The following is an 18,130-nucleotide window of genomic DNA, read 5'->3' on the forward strand; positions in this document are numbered from 1 at the left end:
TGTTCCTGTTACAGGTTTATATATCAGAAGGATTTATAAATTGTTGTATTAAACACCCTAGCAGATAAATGGAGATGATAACAATAAATGTCTCTACATTTTATAGATTCTAATATGTAAAAAATGTTTTCACAAGTAGAATTTCCACATCATGTGCTTCAAAATATTTGACAAAATACAACTAGAATTGAAAGCACTTATATTATGCCTTTTAAGTTTATGGCAGCCATGTTTGATTTTGAAGTTTGTGTTGGTAAAGCGAACAGTTACAGCTGATATAAAGCAATCAACGTTAATAAACTTGCAAAGCAGGCAAATCTGCTTTATCAATGTCCCCTTGAAAGCAGCAAACTATAACCGTTAATAAGGAAGTGCCAGGCGGGGCAAAGGTCCCCGAGCAACACAAGTCTAAAAAGGAGAAGCAGTTATTTACTGTGTCACTTGTGAGTAAGAGAAGGGACCAGAGGTTACAAAAGGAGGACCTGGTTAGGAATTAAAAGTCAACACTGGATTTATTACGGCACTGAATCAGCAGCAGGCTGCGGGGAAATTAGCTGTTTCAGTCAACACATGAGGTGGCCATACTGGAAGAGCTGAGGTTTATCTGACAGCGGAGAAGAGCCTCTGCATCTCCACATGACTTTAGGGGAATAATCAGTGACAAAGATGGAGCTTTTATCATTCAAATCCACATCAGAGCTCCTGTTACTCTGCTGCTGCTTCAGTCTGCTTTTGGTAAGTTCTGCATCATCTTTACATTTACTGGATCAGATTTACTGAGCAAAAAACGCTGAACCACAACAAAAGGAAACAGAGTTAATCACAGAGGGGCTCATGATAGTCATCGCTGTACTTCAGCTCAAGAAGCTAAAGTTTATTTTTGCCTGTCCAAAGAAAAAAAAAAGTTCTGTACCAAACCCTACATTTTTTTCAGACAACTATCTTTGGAAAAAGTATTTCTGTATCTACTGATAGTCAAAAAGATCTTCAGCACCTTTAATGTGTTTTTTGTTTATTCATTTTTTGTTTTCAGACTGTAACAGTGAACTCCTCTAGATTAGAACCTACAACAACAGGAGAACTAACAGAACCTGGTTAGTATGGAAACTATTATTATTGTTTTTCTTTTATAAATTTCTCTTAGTTTTTCTCAAGTGTCTCCTGTTTTCAGCTCCTGGATATGTAATAAATGTATCAGTGGAGACCCAGAACAGCAGCAGTATAACTCTGAAGTGGAACAAAGTTAACAACATCTCAACATATAAACTGGAATATGATTCTGGCATTAAGGAGATCAATGATGCTGCTGGTGAAACATTTGTACAACATCTTGTCTCTGATCTGACTGCTGGGACAGAATATAATTTCACTCTCTTCACTGTGTTGAATGAACTCAGCAGCTCTGGATTTAATTTCTATGCTGCTACAGGTTGGTGATTTGTGAATCTTATATCATTCCAAGATGATCCCAATCAGTGTAACAGGAGCATCATGTCCTTTTGGTACACAAACTAGATTAAATAATATTTTTTTCAATGCAATATATTTGCATATCTGTCTTCTTAACTTTTGTCAAGTTTTTCCTCTTTGTTTTTCAGCTCCTGACAATGTAGACAGTGTATCAGTGGAGACTCAGAGTGTTAACAGTATAACTCTGAAGTGGAACAAAGTTAATGACATCTCAACATATAAACTGCAGTATGAAGAAAATGGTGGTAATGTCACTAAGGAGATCAGTGATGCTGCTGCAGTTGTACAACATGTTGTCTCTGATCTGACTGCTGGGACAGAATATAATTTCATTCTCTTCACTGTTTTGAATGAACTCAGCAGCTCTGGATTTAATTTCTCTGTTGCTACAGGTTGGTGATTTTTAACTATTAACATCAACAAATTTTGAAACAGCTGAATTTACTACCTGATAATTGACTGCAACAGTAAACTCCATCTTTGTTTTTAGCTCCAGAAAATGTCAATAATGTATCAGTGGAGACTCAGAGTGTTAACAGTATAACTCTGCAGTGGAACAAGGTTGATGGCGTCTCAACATATAAACTGGAATATGAAGGAAATGGTGTTTCTGTCATTATGGAGATCAATAATACAGATGCAGTTGTACAACATGTTGTCTCTAATCTGACTGCTGGAACAGAATATAATTTAATTCTCTTCACTGAGGCCAATGGAGTCAACAGCTCTGGATTCTCACTTTCTGCTCTTGCAGGTTGGTGATGATGTTGTAACTTTGGATTTAAACTGTTCTGACAACCAACCAGCACAATTGATCATTCTAAGGTTTTATCTTTTAATCTTTTAATCTTTTATTTGTCTTTAACTCTTGAATTCTCAGTTGTTAGGAACAACAAATGTGTGGAAATAACTGAAATCCTCCACTACCAATTAAACAACAGAACTGCCTACAGTTGTTGTCATTAGCAACAATCAGTGCTAACGAATAGAAATAGGGTTCTGTGATTGGCTGCTTTGCAAACGCCACCCAATAAAACATCAGACAGCATCGAGCAAAGGTGTCTCAATTTCCAAAGCTGCATTTTAAAAGATATTTTAGATATGTCTGTTGTTTTGTTTAGAAATCAAATTTCAATATATTTTTGTTAGTTATTTGAAGCTTTTTGTGACATATTTTATTTCAAAATATTAGCCAAGAGAATAATTAACCTCATTAAAAAAGGAATATAGAAGAAGGTTTCATAAACAGAAACAGATTTTTGTACTTTTTACTCTTCTAAAGTTCCCTGGTGACATCTGGATAAAAGATAAACCACAAATAAAGATTCAGTTTCAGTAAATTGTCGTTGGGTTGCAGATTATGATTATTTTCTCAGATTTAAAATTTATTATCAAATTAGTTGTATGAGTTGATTAGTTGGACATAAAAAGATTTTCATCCAAAGAGATTATAAATCATTTATTTTAAAGTGACGACAGGTCATGATTGTCTGTTTTGTTTCCTCAGTTCCTCTGAGTGTGAAGTCGGTTCGTGTTTCGGAGCGTTTAGTGGACAGAGTAACTTTACAGTGGAAGAATCCAGATCAAGCCTGGAAATACAAACTGAGTATTAACGACACAAACGCATCTATAACTCAACAGGAGACGAGAAGAAATGTTGTGTCATATTTAATCTCCAACCTCAAGCCTGGGACGATGTATCAGTTCAGAGTGATCACAGTGTTCTCTGGACTGAACAGTGCTGCTTTCGTTGGTGACACAGTGACACGTAGGTACACAGGGCCAGGCAGAAGGAAGATAAAACCTTTTTCTGCATTGTTGTGTTAAATTAAAGAAACAAAGAAGCTAAAATAATTGTTTGTTTTTAATGTTTCAGAGATCAACTGCATTGCTGTATCCTGGAGCGTCACCAACTCATCGATCCAGGGAACAGTTGAAGGATTGTTCTCCAGGGCCACGGCCTCTAATGGATCTGAAACTCACGAAAGTCCTGAAGGGAAAAACGTGACATTTTCCAACCTCCATCCTGGAGCAACCTATAACATTTCTCTACTGTATGAAACATCGACTGAACCTTATCTACAGTGTAGCATCAAAATACCCATCAGTAAGTTCAAACCACTCATTATAACTTTATAATGAATTATAAAGACGTTATAACAGATGTTATATTAAACTTATAATAAGTCTTAGACTGAGTATTTATTATTGTATTGGTAAAAGGAGATGGACTCCCCATTGATGGTATTAATATTATTATGGGTCATACAATTACCTTAAATGTGCATTGAAATACATTTTATTTATGAAGGTATTTAAGTCGACACGATTTCATAACTGATACAAATATTTTACAGGACATGTTTACAATGTAGAACCAGATGCATTTTATGATCCTGACAAATTAATAAACTCTTCTTTCTCTTTACAGTATGAAAAGACAAATAATAATTTCCTGGTTCTTCCCTCCCAGTTCCTCCTTCTTTAGCTCCTCTCTGCAGCTACTGGGGTTCTGGCTACAGCGCTCTGATTAAATGGGACAAACCGGATGGTGTGTGGACGACAGCTGAACTCAACATAAACGGAAAAAATATCACTTTAACACCAAACCAGAACCGTCTCACTGTGGACGGACTTCAACTGGCCAAAACTTATAAAGTCTCTGTGATTTCAAAGCTGGAAACAAAATCTGATCCTTTAACATCTGAACCATCCATTTTTTTCTGTTCCACTGATAACAGAGGTGAGCAAAAATACACATATTTTCTGTTTGGATTTATTAAGTAATAATTTCTCTAATCTATTAAATTAATCCTTCCAGGAGTCATTGGAGGATCTGTGTTCGGTGTTCTGCTTTTTGCTGTTCTCATCGGTGTCATTGTGTTTCTTGTTCGTAAAAAGCCAGATTTTATCCGGTCAGTGCTTCCTCAATGACAGAAATATCACTAAATCTGATCGATAGTATGAAATTTACCATTTCAATCTTTATATTTGTTAAAATAGCAGACAAACATCTTTCATCCTTGAATCCAAAACAACAGAAAGAAATAAGAGGTGAGTACACTGTAAAACAAAACATCCTGTTCAACATTAATGTTCACAACTCATGCAACTAGGCAGAAAAAATAAAATAGCTGAGAATAAAACCTCTGATCAGTTTAAGAATATTGATTACCATGGAAAAGTCTTGACCATCCAGCTTATTCATATATAACTCTTAATATCAAGATGTCTAGTTTACGTATAAATAAACCAAAGTTATCAAGTTATTTTAGGTTCGTAATTTTATTTTGCACAATAAAACTTCATGTGTTTTCATATTGCAGTAATTGATTTTTTTGAGGCAATTGGTTTGCATGGATTTAAGTATTTTCTTTGCTGTAACATTTGTTTTTTCGGATTTACAGATTGATGAAATAATAATAATCTGTTTTCTTCCAGAACTGTTTCTGCAGCCAAATTTCCAGACCACTTCCAGCAGCTGAGTTTGGATGAAAACAGAGGCTTCAGTCAGGAATACGAGGTTCATAAAATAAATATACCCACAATTCAATCTTCTCTTTCTCCACTCTGCTTTTAAAACATTTGTCTCATACAATGCATGTATTTCAGGTATCAGTTGCTCAATTTTATGGTGTCATTTTTAATTTTAGGCTCTCGTTCCTGTTGGCACAGGCCAGACATGTAAGGCAGCGATTCTACCAGAAAACAGAGAGAAGAACCGTTTTAACATCCTGCCTTGTGGGTCCAGCTCTTATTGTTGCTCCATGTTTACATTGAAATACCAGCTGAAGATGTTTTAGGAAATTTTCACCTTTTCTTTTCTCATCTGAAAGTTTCTGTTTCCTCAACAGACGACTGGTGTCGGGTCAAGCTTAACACATCAGCCCCCAAAGAGACGGGCTATATAAATGCCAGCTACATACCAGTAAGTGTCCGTATTAATAACACATTTGCTTAGAGAAGAATGTTATTTTTTTCCTCCAGGATATGAAGTAAAGTCCAAAGTTGTTTATCGTTTCAAAAATAAATCAGTAGAAATTGTTTTGTTGAGTTTTTTCTCCTCTGTCTAAATTTTTAGGTACAACTTCTCTATTGGTCTTTTTTTTCTTCTTTATTTATATTTAAGAAAATATCTTGGCACAGTTATGGCAACTTTCTAATTTTATTGTTTTCTTGGTGCGAAGCGAAAGTATCTGCTGTAGCAGTCTGTATGACAGCAGCTCTGAAAATGTTTCTGACAGAAGATGCCCGGATGTCTGCACCTTATTTTAAAATATTTGTTGAACTTCCTGTGCATTCACATTTAGCTGGGCACCAGCATTGGATCTCATACAGCGGTTTTCATTTTGCCGAATATAGCCTACTGCAAAGAGCCCAACAAAACAAACAAACAAACAAAAAAACTTTGGCTCCGCTCACAATGCAGCCTGAAGTGACCCAATTCTGACTTCTTTTTTTTTTTTTTTTGCTTTGCCATTCACATTTCCAAAAATAAGCGACTTATATGTGATCTCCAGTGGGAACTGCCAACACCTGAAAGTGTCCCGCATGCGCAGTAGAGGGCGCAATAAGGTCACACAGTGTGCTCAGTTACTTGCCAACCGCCATAAAAATCGTAGAAGAGCTCAGTGTTTGCGGAAGTAAACATGGATGCTAACGGTGTAGCATATCTTACGATTTTTAAGTTGTTATCCAACAGGAGCTAAAATACCAACAACTTAATCCTCGTTATCTTCCGCCATGATTGTTGTTTTTCTTCCCGCTTGCGTATCAGGGCGCAGAATAGTGACGTTTGTCGAGTACAAATGACGTTCCGGTCGGAAAAATGCGACATGTCTGTACAGACTCCGGTTGTACTTGAGAAGATCGGATGCGTATCGGATATCCAAGTGGGTCGCATTCGAAAAAATCCGATCTGTGTTGTTCATACTGTCATAAAACGATCAGATACAGATCGCAGTAATAAAAAAACTAATTGGATTTGGGTCAATTCAGGCTGCAGAGTGACCGCAGCCTGATTTGGGTCAATTCAGGCTGCAGAGTGACCGCAGCCTTTTTCTCTGTAGGGCTACAACACCAGCAGAGAGTACATCGCCACGCAGGGTCCTCTGCCCTACACAGTTGTTGATTTCTGGCGGATGATTTGGGAACAAAAAGTGAAGAGAGTTGTCATGTGTAACTGGGTTTATATTGTTAGTTATATATTTCCACAAAATGTTTTCTTTAATTTATTTGTCCTCTTATATTTGTGTATCCTTGTGTTCCTCTGTGTCTGCTATAAGGGGTTTGGTCCTCCAGCTCCGCCCTTCTTTCTTCTTCTTTTGTTCAGGGTCCTCCAGGACCATTATATATACTCAGTTATTAATTTCCTCTTCCCTTTTGTTACTTGTTCCACTGGGGAGAGGCAAGTTTTATAATCCGTTGTATTCCTTTCATTTATATTGTTCGAATGTTTATTTTTCCGCCTGTATTAATTATGGCTATTTTCAGTTGAGTTGCTATTACGCTTTTATAACATCTGATGCATGTTAATATTGTTATTTTGTATAGATCGGGCTGGCGAACTAGAGCACAAGCTACGTGCTAATGCTAATGTCTCCCGATTGGCAGGTATGTTTGCGCGCCCTTTTGTTACTTGTTCCACTGGGGAGAGATCGGGCTGGCGAACTAGAGCACAAGCTACGTGCTAATGCTAATGTCTCCCGATTGGCAGGCTGAATAAACGGAGACCGCCTCCAAACCCTGATTCGGAGTTTTGTGGTTTGTCTGATCACCACACACAACGCAGAAGTTCACCGGTCACACTTGGTGCCGTTCGACCCGAGACATCTCTGATCAAGTCCGCAGTCAGCGCTACCCAGTCCAGGGAGCTGTGACGATCTCTGGCTGCCTCCTGGTCCTGAGCTGCGCCGCTAGAACCGCTTTGCCCTGTGTGTAGTCTTTCAGGTTTAAAATTACAAACCCCTTTTTTTTTTTTTTTTTTTTTTTTTTTTTTTTTTTTCTGTGCTAGCGCTCACCACCTTCAAAAAACAAAGTTTTCCATTAAAAGTATTTTTTTTTTCTTTTTCTTTTTCTTCTGTATTTGTTCTGGGTTTCTATTTTTTTTATTTCATTTTTTTTTAAATTGTTCTTATTATTATTTTTGTTTTATTTTATGTGTATGCTTTGTTGTCAATCACAGACATGTCTCAAGCAAATCTGCCGGAACTTGAATATGTGGGCAGTGGTGTCAGTTTTGGTTCGGCAAACATTCCACGTACTGCTTCACTGTGTTTTGGGAGGGGTAGGCCTGTGGCACCTGGTTACACCGAATGCACAGTTGACCAATCTGCAATAAATCCACAATTTGTGCCTGTTGCAAACTCCACACCAGTTTCTCTTGCCACTTCACAGCCTACACATGTTTCACATGAGGCCCTCAGTGGTTTAATATCTGACCTGGCTAAGCAAATTGGAGATAATATTACAGCTAAAATGTGCACCGTGCAACAGGCCGGCCACTCCCAGGAGTGCCTTGCTAATAATGCATCTCCTACTCTACTGGAGTCTCCCCATGTGAAGGTTGTGGTGCAGTCTGAAGCCAAAGCCCCTCCATTCTTCAGAGGTGACAATAGTGACACATTTTCCATCCAAGAATGGGAAGATCTGATGAGGTGTTACCTGTCTAGGGCTAACTGTGGGACACCTGAAGAACAGTATGGGCTGTTACTGTCCAGATTAACAGGCAAAGCCCGTGATGTGGTGAAGGTCTCTCTACGGTGCCGACCTGAACTGTGTGGTGGTGGGTTAATTAATGCTGTTTTTGATGTCTTAAAGCACCACTTCAGTGAACTCACATGTTCCAACCTACCAATGAGGGACTTTTATGGTACCGTTCCAAGGGCCGGGGAGGATGCTATGGACTATTGGATCCGTCTTAATAAGTCCATTGATGCTGTGGATGAGTGCCTCCGCAGGCGTGGGAAACGTGTGGAGGACCCTCATGCAGAGGTTGTGATGATGTTTATCAGTCACTGTCCTGACCCCACCCTTTCCTTGTCTTTCCAAATGAAGCCACCAGAACAGTGGACAGCAGCTGAGGTCCAGCAACGCCTGGATGGTCGTGTGAGGACAGTCAAGAGCATAGTGGTAAATACACAGGCTGTTGACAGTGCTGATATATCGCACGACCCTCTGGCGAGCCAGCAGCCCACTGGGGCGTGCAGTGTTGCCACTATTGAACCAGTTTCTCAACAGATGGTGACCATGTTTGACAGGGTCCTCGCTCTGTGTAATGCATCACTAGCTACTGGTCACCAGAGAGCGGGCCGATCTCAGGTTCCCCAGCGAACACAGCCCCTAGCCTGTCGAGTTTGTGGATCCAGTGAACACTCCACACATTCACACTGCAGACTATTCAGGTTATGTCTTAACTGTTTTGAGCCAGGACATATGAAACGTGACTGCAGGCAGGAAGTGGGACAGAGATCCTCAAATGCTGCTTCACATGTTGATTTAAACTGACCGGCCTGTGTGATGAGAGGGGCAACATGGGCATTTTACACACCACCCTCACTGATTCTGTTAATCCACACTCAGAGTATGTTGACTGCTGTGAAAGGTTCCCCAAAGAGAAAACTATTATTTTGGTTGGGTCACAAAGAGTTGGGGAAGCTAGTGAGTTATTTTATGCTCCTGTGTCGATTGGTGGCCGTACGTCACTGAGAGGGATGCTGGACTCGGGCAGCATGTCATGTACTCTTAGTGAAATGGGAGAGGCTAAGTTGAGAGCAGCAGGTGTTGTCCTGTCCCCGCAACCTGTCCCTGAAGGAGTTGTCCTTGTCGGTTGTGGTGGACTTATTACACAACCTAAATGCATTTATGAGCTGAGCATGGAGCTCTACGGTCTTGACTGTCTAGTGCCGATGTTCCTTGTTCCTGGACAGAGGGATGGGTTGATTATTGGCACAAATGTCCTTCGACCAGTGATCCAAAGAATGAAATCTGATGGGAAATACTGGGAGATGATGTCCTCTCATACGACTGACCCTGATTGTGAACAGTTCCTCCAGTTGCTGAGTTGCACCTCCCGGTGGCAGAGCCCAGGGGTACCTGACAAGGTGGGTACTGTGAGATTGCAGCAGGCTGTTACACTGCTGCCCCGAAAGGAATACATTGTTTGGGGAAGACTCCCTCCCTGTGCTCCCGTGTCACCTGGGAGCACTGTCATTGTGGAACCGACTTCAGCTCGCTCCACACCAAAAAACATCTTGGTTGGTCGGGTCATCACACCGATGTGGGGCGATCGTTGGCTTCCCATGAAGGTTCTTAATCCCACTGATATGCCTCTTCTATTGCGCCGCAATAGTAAGTTAGCAGATGTATTCCCTTGTGTGGCTGTTGAGGACTTTCCTGCCACTCCAGGCTCATGCATGGTGCAGTCTAGCCAGGCTACTTCCTCATTTCCTTTGGGAAGTGAATCATCGGATCCTGTGCAGATGCTAAAGGACTGTGGCCTTGGTGATGTGGACTTGGAGGGTTGTGAAGTGTCTGATGAGTGGAGGAGGAAGCTGGCTGATCTGTTGTTGAGCTTTCAGGATGTGTTCTCCAAGGACCATTTGGACTGCGGGGAAGCAAAAGGGTTTGTCCATCGGATCCATCTATCTGACACTCGCCCCTTCAGGTTGCCGTTCCGCAGGGTGCCCCCAGCACATTATCAAGTGTTGAGAGAGGTGCTATCAGAGATGGAGATGAAAGGCATAATCAGTAAGTCAATCAGTGAATATGCTTCACCCTTGGTGTTGGTGTGGAAGAAGAATGGCGACCTGAGAATATGTACTGATTTCCGTTGGCTTAATGCTAGGACGGTTAAAGATGCCCATCCACTGCCCCACCAAGCTGATTGTCTTGCTGCACTGGGAGGGAATGCCTTTTTCAGCACGATGGATCTGACCTCTGGGTTTTACAACGTGCCACTGCATGCGTCTGACAGACGTTTCACGGCCTTCACTACACCACTTGGCCTGTATGAGTATAACCGTCTCCCCCAAGGTCTCTGTAACAGTCCTGCATCGTTCATGCGCATGATGCTCAGTATCTTTGGTGACTTAAACTTCTCCAGTCTCCTCTGCTACTTGGATGACTTGTTGGTGTTCGCGCCTTCTGAAGAGGAGTCGTTGAACCGTTTGAGCGTTGTATTTTCCCGGCTGCGGTCCAGCAACTTGAAACTCTCTCAGAAAAAGTGTCACTTCCTGAGACGGTCTGTAGCATTTCTTGGACATGTCGTGAGTGCGTCCGGTGTTTCTGTTGATAAGGAGAAGGTGAGAGTAATATCTGGCTTCACAAAGGCAGATCTAATGGAGGCTGATGGTCACACTCCGTCTCAACAGAAGGTTAGATCATTTCTTGGAATGGTAATATTTTACCAACATTTTATCCCTGCATGTTCTCGTGTTGCCAAACCTCTTTTTGCCTTGACTGCGGGCCAGAAGAGGAAACACAAGGGCAGCAGTCGTCATGTGAAACCTGGGACGTTCAGGAAACTGACGCCACTTGATTGGACCCCTGAGTGTGAGGAAGCCTTTGTGCAGTTAAAAAATGCACTCCTCAATTCTGTGGTTTTGGCACACCCGGATTTTGAAAGGCCTTTCATCCTCTCCACAGATGCTTCCACTGATGGTCTGGGTGCTGTTCTTTCTCAGGTACCGGTGGGCGAGGAGAGGGCAAGACCAGTTGCTTTTGCTAGCAAGTCTCTCAGTCGTGGCCAAACCAAGTACCCTGCTCACAGACTTGAGTTTTTGGCTCTTAAATGGGCAGTGTGTGATAAATTCAGTCATTGGCTCAAGGGTCATAAATTCACTGTTTGGACCGATAACAACCCTCTCACGTATATTCTGACCAAACCTAAGCTGGATGCTTGCGAGCAACGCTGGGTCTCCAAGCTCTCTCCATACACCTTTGACATCAAGTATGTCCCAGGCAGGTTGAATATTGTGGCGGATGCTCTGAGCAGAAGGCCATTTGTCAGGTCGCTGGCTGACCGTGTGCTGGCAGAACCCTATGTCGACCTATTGAAGCAGGCCTGTGATGTGACAGATGAGTCTGTGCAGGCAGCTTTCCATCTGACTTGCCACCCTCAGTCTTTGGCTGACTTACCGTTCTCAATGGCTGTCAACGTCTCCATGTCTGAAGATGATGTGTCTTCTGTGCTGTCGTCCATCAGCAACTGGGAAGTGGCATCCAGACACCGTGCCGCATCCCTAGCTGACCACTTGCCGTCAGTTGTTGTTCCTAATGTTGATGCATCTTCTGTCCTGTCCAAGGCAGAGCTTCAGTCTCAACAGGAGCGCGATGCCACGCTCTCCAGGGTTCTCCATTATGTGACCAGGAAGCGGAGGCCTTCTAGACGTGAACGCTACAACGAGTGTCAGCAGACTTTAAAACTTTTGAAGCAGTGGGATAGACTTGTGCTTTTGGATGGGATTCTTTACCGTGTCACCAAAGATCCCTTAGCGAAGCGCAAGCGCTTCCAATTTGTCGTACCAGAGTCCCTGAAGTCAGTGGTACTTTCTGGTATACATGACAGTGCCGGTCACCAAGGTCAGCCGCGCACTTTGTCACTGGCTCGTCAACGTTTTTTCTGGTTTGATATGGACAAGGATGTACGTAACTATGTACGGCAGTGTTCAAGATGTGTCCTCAGTAAGACCCCTGAACCAGCTGCCAGGGCACCACTGGAGAGTATAAAGACCTGTGCCCCACTTGAGTTAGTGTGCATTGATTTCTGGTCAGCTGAAGACACCAACAACAAGTCTGTGGATGTGCTTGTGATCACTGACCACTTTACTAAGTTGGCACATGCCTTTCCCTGTCGTGACCAGTCAGCTAAGAGTGTGGCAAAGAAGCTGTGGGAGGGTTTCTTCTGCATATATGGTTTCCCTCAGCGCATACACTCTGACCAGGGCCCGAGCTTTGAAAGTGAGTTGGTGGCAGAGTTATTGGACATGGGGGGCATTATGAAATCACACACTACGCCCTACCACCCCATGGGCAATGGTGTTACAGAGAGGTTTAACCGAACTTTGGGGAGCATGTTGAGATCTCTGCCCCCTAGAGTGAAACAGAAGTGGCCACAAATGATTCAGTCGATGACATTTGTGTACAATTGTACTGCACATGAAACGACTGGGTTTGCGCCTTTTTACTTGATGTTTGGACGAGTTCCACGGTTACCGGTTGATCTCATTTTCAAGAGTGTCCTTCGTGATGACACAGTTTGTGACTACAATGCCTATGTCAAGTCACTCATGGATGATCTACATTCTGCTATGGTCCTAGCTCAAGAACACAGTGCTGCTGAGCAGAGACACCAATCAAGGCAGTACAACAAAAGGGTCAAGGGCTTACCCTTGTCGGTGGGTGACCGGGTGCTGTTGGCAAACAAGAGCGCGAGAGGGAAACGTAAGCTGTCAGATAAATGGGAGTCTACAGTTTTTGAGGTTGTCGCTTCTAAACCCGGCCTTAACCTCTATAAGATCAGGGATTTCTCAGGACGTGAAAGGACAGTTCATCGCAACCTCCTACTCCAGGTCAACTTCTTGCCCTTGGACCTGTCATTGGGTGAACAGCACTCTGTTAGTTTTGTTGCTACCACAGGGGAGCCCGATAGCTCCTCCCCAGAGAGAGGAACTGACATCCTAGGGTCTGTTATCCCTCCTTGTGCCAGTGAGTCTAGCGAGGTCCGTACAGCATCCTGGGTTCAGGCACAGTCATCATGTGAGAGCGAAAACTTACCCTCCCCTGATGGGTTGTCTTCTACCTCCCTTGGGTGGGCTGGAACAGATGCTCCTTCACCCCCTTTCATTGAGTCGCATAATCATCAAGGGGATTTGCATGACCCTGAGGACAGGGGTTTAGGTCACAGAATCACTACACGTCTTGGCAGGATTGTCAAGCCGGTGCAAAGGTTGATTGAGTCTATGGCCCAGATTGAGTCTGGTTTTGGAAATCAAAAACTTAACTCTCCTATCACAGCTGTGTAATTTATTTTTATTTTTATTTTGTTTTTCCCAGTACTTCATCCTTGGTCACCTGATTGTTATGCTTCTAGGCAAGTGGTTTGTTGAGTATATGGATGGCATGTACACGCTTTTATTTCTGAATGTTGTAATTAGCCAAAACGGTGTGGTGTATAGGGCACCGCGTCCTGTCTGATAGGTTTCTGTAACCTCTTAATCTTTTAGTAGATGGCTCTTCTGCCGACTTTCCTCTTTGGCTGTGATAATTTTTGGCTTGTGATGTATTATTATTATTTTATTTTATTGTTTTTTTTGTTTTGTTTGTTTTCCTTATGGTTTTATAATTTTGTGTAAATCTAGGGGGGTGAATGTAACTGGGTTTATATTGTTAGTTATATATTTCCACAAAATGTTTTCTTTAATTTATTTGTCCTCTTATATTTGTGTATCCTTGTGTTCCTCTGTGTCTGCTATAAGGGGTTTGGTCCTCCAGCTCCGCCCTTCTTTCTTCTTCTTTTGTTCAGGGTCCTCCAGGACCATTATATATACTCAGTTATTAATTTCCTCTTCCCTTTTGTTACTTGTTCCACTGGGGAGAGGCAAGTTTTATAATCCGTTGTATTCCTTTCATTTATATTGTTCGAATGTTTATTTTTCCGCCTGTATTAATTATGGCTATTTTCAGTTGAGTTGCTATTACGCTTTTATAACATCTGATGCATGTTAATATTGTTATTTTGTATAGATCGGGCTGGCGAACTAGAGCACAAGCTACGTGCTAATGCTAATGTCTCCCGATTGGCAGGTATGTTTGCGCGCCCTTTTGTTACTTGTTCCACTGGGGAGAGATCGGGCTGGCGAACTAGAGCACAAGCTACGTGCTAATGCTAATGTCTCCCGATTGGCAGGCTGAATAAACGGAGACCGCCTCCAAACCCTGATTCGGAGTTTTGTGGTTTGTCTGATCACCACACACAACGCAGAAGTTCACCGGTCACACATGGTAACCAACCACATCGAAGCAGGACTGGTACGTTTTTAAAAAACAAATTTATTCAACAGTCAAATTTTAGAGGAAGTTAAAGTACAAAATAAAAGTTAATAGGTTACTTTCCTTGTTAAACTGTAATCAAAAGGGAAATTAATAATAGCAGATAATCAAACTGTTGTGTAATCAGAACATGAATAATGGAAATTTTATGTATTTTTTAACATGTAGACCAAATGTGCACAATACTGGCCTGAAGACACGAATCAGAGTCAGTATGGAGACGTGTTGGTCTCTGTAACATCTGAACTGAAGGAACAAAACTGGACACTGAGGCAGTTTACTGTCAAACAGGTACAAGACTTCACTTTAAAACATCAAATTGAGTCTAATGAAACTCTAAACTCTTTTGGTTTTGCCACATATTTGCTCTTAAAACTTCCCTTTTTCTTTAGGAGCTTCAGTGTTTTTATGAAGTTACACTGAATGTTTTATTGAATATTAATGTTTCCACGCAGAAAAGAAGCTCAGAGGAACGATCAGTCAGACATTTCCACTTCACTGTCTGGCCTGACCGCGGAGTCCCTCAGGGCACAGAGGTTCTGATCCAGTTCAGAAGGATTGTGAGGCAGGACATAGAGCGTGACGGATCAGAATCACCAACCGTGGTTCACTGCAGGTACACACCAGTTTACCCAGTTTACCCAGTATGGTCTGTCGTTACTCCAAAGATGTTTTGCAGCAACAATCAGCAAGATTTCAAGGTTGTGGTTCTGATGGACTTAAATAAACCCAGATATTTAATTTTGTTTTGCTCCTAAACTTATGAAAACACTTTAGATTATATGATTATTTTTCTAAATATATATCTGCACATATGCCACTATGTTATTGAACCTTATTTTTAGTTTTTTGCACATGTGCAATCCAACCTTTTGGATTTTGGTAATGTAGTCAAAAGATGTAAATATCCATGCATGAACTTAATTTAAAAGAGAATTCCTGACAAAGAATAAAATCCACATAGTTAAGATAATTTCTGTGTTTGAAAAGTTGAAATTTTTGGACATTTAATCTCAGAAACTAATTACTAAAAAACCATGAGTTTTTTTTTTTCCAACCCTAATACTCTGTTGTGTAGATGGAGAAAACATTTGCAGGTAAATTCCCCATATGAAACATGACTAACCTGTTTAGGTTGGATTAAAAAAGTGGATTATTTTCAGTTTAACACACCAGAGCTGTTTGTGTTTCAGTGATGGAGTGGGAAGAACAGGAACGTTCATCGCTCTGGACTTCCTGCTGCAGCAGCTGGAAAAACAACAAGCTGTCGGCATCAAGGACTTTTTACACAGGATGAGGCGACATCGATCACACATGGTGCAGACGGAGGTAAAACTGCTTTATGCTGCTTCAGGATAATTATTGAAACAATATAATCCAAAAAGATAAGCTGTGGGGAAAAAAAGTGTTTTCCTATTTTACCCTTCTGTGTCAATTTAAAACTTTTCTTGTGACAAATCTGAACTGTGGAGCTTAAATGTCCATCTAGAACTTTTAAATGTGCTGAATTTGAAATGAAAACATTAATATCTTGTCCTTAATACTGATAGTTTAGATGGCTGTTCTTTATTTATTTTGAACAAACTCAGGCTCACACAAACAAATAATCTGAAAAATAAGTAAATAAATAAATGAATAAATAAATATAAATAAATGTTGTAAATATCTGTTTCCGTCTTGATGCAGCTGCTGCTGCTGAGTTGAAATTTGTTTCTCTTCATGACTGAATGTATTACATCATTATAGAAGAAATACAGAACAATGTTTTGCTAACTGTTTTTTAACCAACAATTAAAACATTTTAAGAATAACAGGAGAACAGTACGACCTTAAAGCTTTTTACTTTTTTCATTTACCTATAAATTACAAATGTCAGTTTGCCTTACAGTAATTCTCAGCTGTTCTTTTTATGATCAATTGCCAATCAATGTTCAAACTGACACATTGCGAGAGGTTGTGTTTAAATAATGAGACATTTTGTTAATTTCCCTTCCAGTCGCAGTACATCTTCCTGCACCAGTGCATCATGGACCGCCTGCAGCCACCCGGCGGCCAGGATGAACACGTTTATGAGAACGACGACATGTTGTACGCAAACTCCATCCAGCTTCAAGAAATGATTTAACACAAAACTAGTTTCAGTCCTGGAAAAACAGTAGATGATGGTGAACCAACTGTGGACAGACTGATAAAAATATTGGTAATATCGATACCAAGTCGGTATTGGTATTGGATAGATGTTAAAATTGACACTTTGGTTTCAGATTTTCTGTTGAGATTTATTTTATTTTTGTATTTTTTTATTTCTACCTTAAAAGAAGATGTGAGATTTGCTCTGAAATGTTTTTGCACTTTATTTTTTATTTTTTCCAGTTTATTATGTTGATGTTAAAGTATTTTGTAGACGCCTATCAACTTTTTCCAAATTCTTTCTTAGCTTTTAACAAAATATTTCAAAGAATAAACTAAAAAACAGGTCAGAAGTTTATTAAAACAAACTTAAATAATAAAAAGTATCTCTATCGGTATCAGAGATACTGGTTGTGTGTTTACTTGCTATCAGATCGATGCCAAAATATGTAGCATTGCTCACCTCTAGTCAAGATGTGATTGTTTTATACTGAATGTTTAATAAATGTTGTACTGTAAAAAATATCTTGTGAAATTGTACATTTCCTTCCTTCCAAGTTTAATAATTATGGAGCCAATTTAGGAAAATTTCTCTTCAGGTGGCTAAAAAAAGACTTAAATTTGATCAAAAATCTCAAAATATTAATGTAAGAAACGTTACTCAGAACTAGAAAACTCAATTCAGAGTAAAAGTGATTTTATATTCATTCAAATTACCAAGCAATAAACTTCAGAGTCTCCAAGGGATAAAATACAACAAAAATATTATCTTTAACTGGAAATGTTATCTTCAACACAAGAACAATGCTTTATCTCCTTGACTAGCATAAAAAAAAATTAGACATTTAATAGAAAATGTCAGAACATTTACCAGCTAATGGAATATAAATAAAACCACATCAAACCAAAACTCTAACCACGGACTTAAACTCAGTACAGCGTTAGATTTTACAGGAAATCAAAACCACACATAGAAAATATTTCAGCGGGGAAGTGGTGCAGCGTTGGGTGTTTGTAGGTTTTATGCCACTAGTGAGGAGGAAGTGATTCCAGCTGAGAGGAGGAAGTTCAGGAGCGGGCCCTGGTGGTTGATGGATGTATAACAGGAAATGTTATTAACATTTCACAAGATGTATTCATCACGTTTAGGCTGCGTTCACACTGCAGACTGAAGTCACCTGATACCAATGTTTTGCCTGAGCATCCATGTTTACTTCCGCAAACCCTCAGTGATGTGGCGGTTGGCAAAACACAGAGCACGCGCTCTATTTGTTGCGTTATTGCGAACTCTACTGCACATGTGGGACACTTTCCGGTCGTTTGCAGTTCACGTTTGAGATTACAATCAAGTTGCTTATGGAAGTGTGAACAACCACAAAAAAAAAAAAAAAAAAAAAAAAAAAAAAGCCGATTTGACAAAAAGTCGGAATTGGGTCACTTCCGGCTGCGGTGTGAATGCAGCCCCAGTATTTTTTCTTTT

General features: G+C 40.7%; 1 protein-coding gene across 2 annotated transcripts; it reads left to right on the forward strand.

Moving 5' to 3' along the window:
• Positions 1-460: 460 nt before the first annotated feature.
• Positions 461-17,751, forward strand: LOC122823599 (receptor-type tyrosine-protein phosphatase H-like). Of its 2 annotated transcripts, none has more exons than XM_044103381.1 (19): positions 461-735; positions 1,034-1,094; positions 1,172-1,429; positions 1,599-1,862; positions 1,961-2,224; positions 2,978-3,238; positions 3,347-3,577; positions 3,944-4,213; positions 4,292-4,385; positions 4,474-4,524; positions 4,912-4,993; positions 5,124-5,211; positions 5,325-5,398; positions 6,540-6,644; positions 14,470-14,499; positions 14,689-14,811; positions 14,976-15,136; positions 15,714-15,849; positions 16,517-17,751. In XM_044103381.1, exons 1-19 carry the CDS (start codon positions 667-669, stop codon positions 16,643-16,645), a joined length of 2,751 nt encoding a protein of 916 aa, XP_043959316.1. In that variant the 5' UTR covers positions 461-666; the 3' UTR covers positions 16,646-17,751. The 2 variants fall into 2 exon arrangements, with proteins under 2 accessions (XP_043959316.1, XP_043959317.1); XM_044103382.1 differs by having other exon boundaries at positions 4,477-4,524.
• The last annotated feature ends 379 nt before the right edge of the window (positions 17,752-18,130 follow it).

The sequence above is a fragment of the Gambusia affinis genome, linkage group LG20, assembly GCF_019740435.1.
Source record: "Gambusia affinis linkage group LG20, SWU_Gaff_1.0, whole genome shotgun sequence".
Taxonomy (NCBI): domain Eukaryota; kingdom Metazoa; phylum Chordata; class Actinopteri; order Cyprinodontiformes; family Poeciliidae; genus Gambusia; species Gambusia affinis.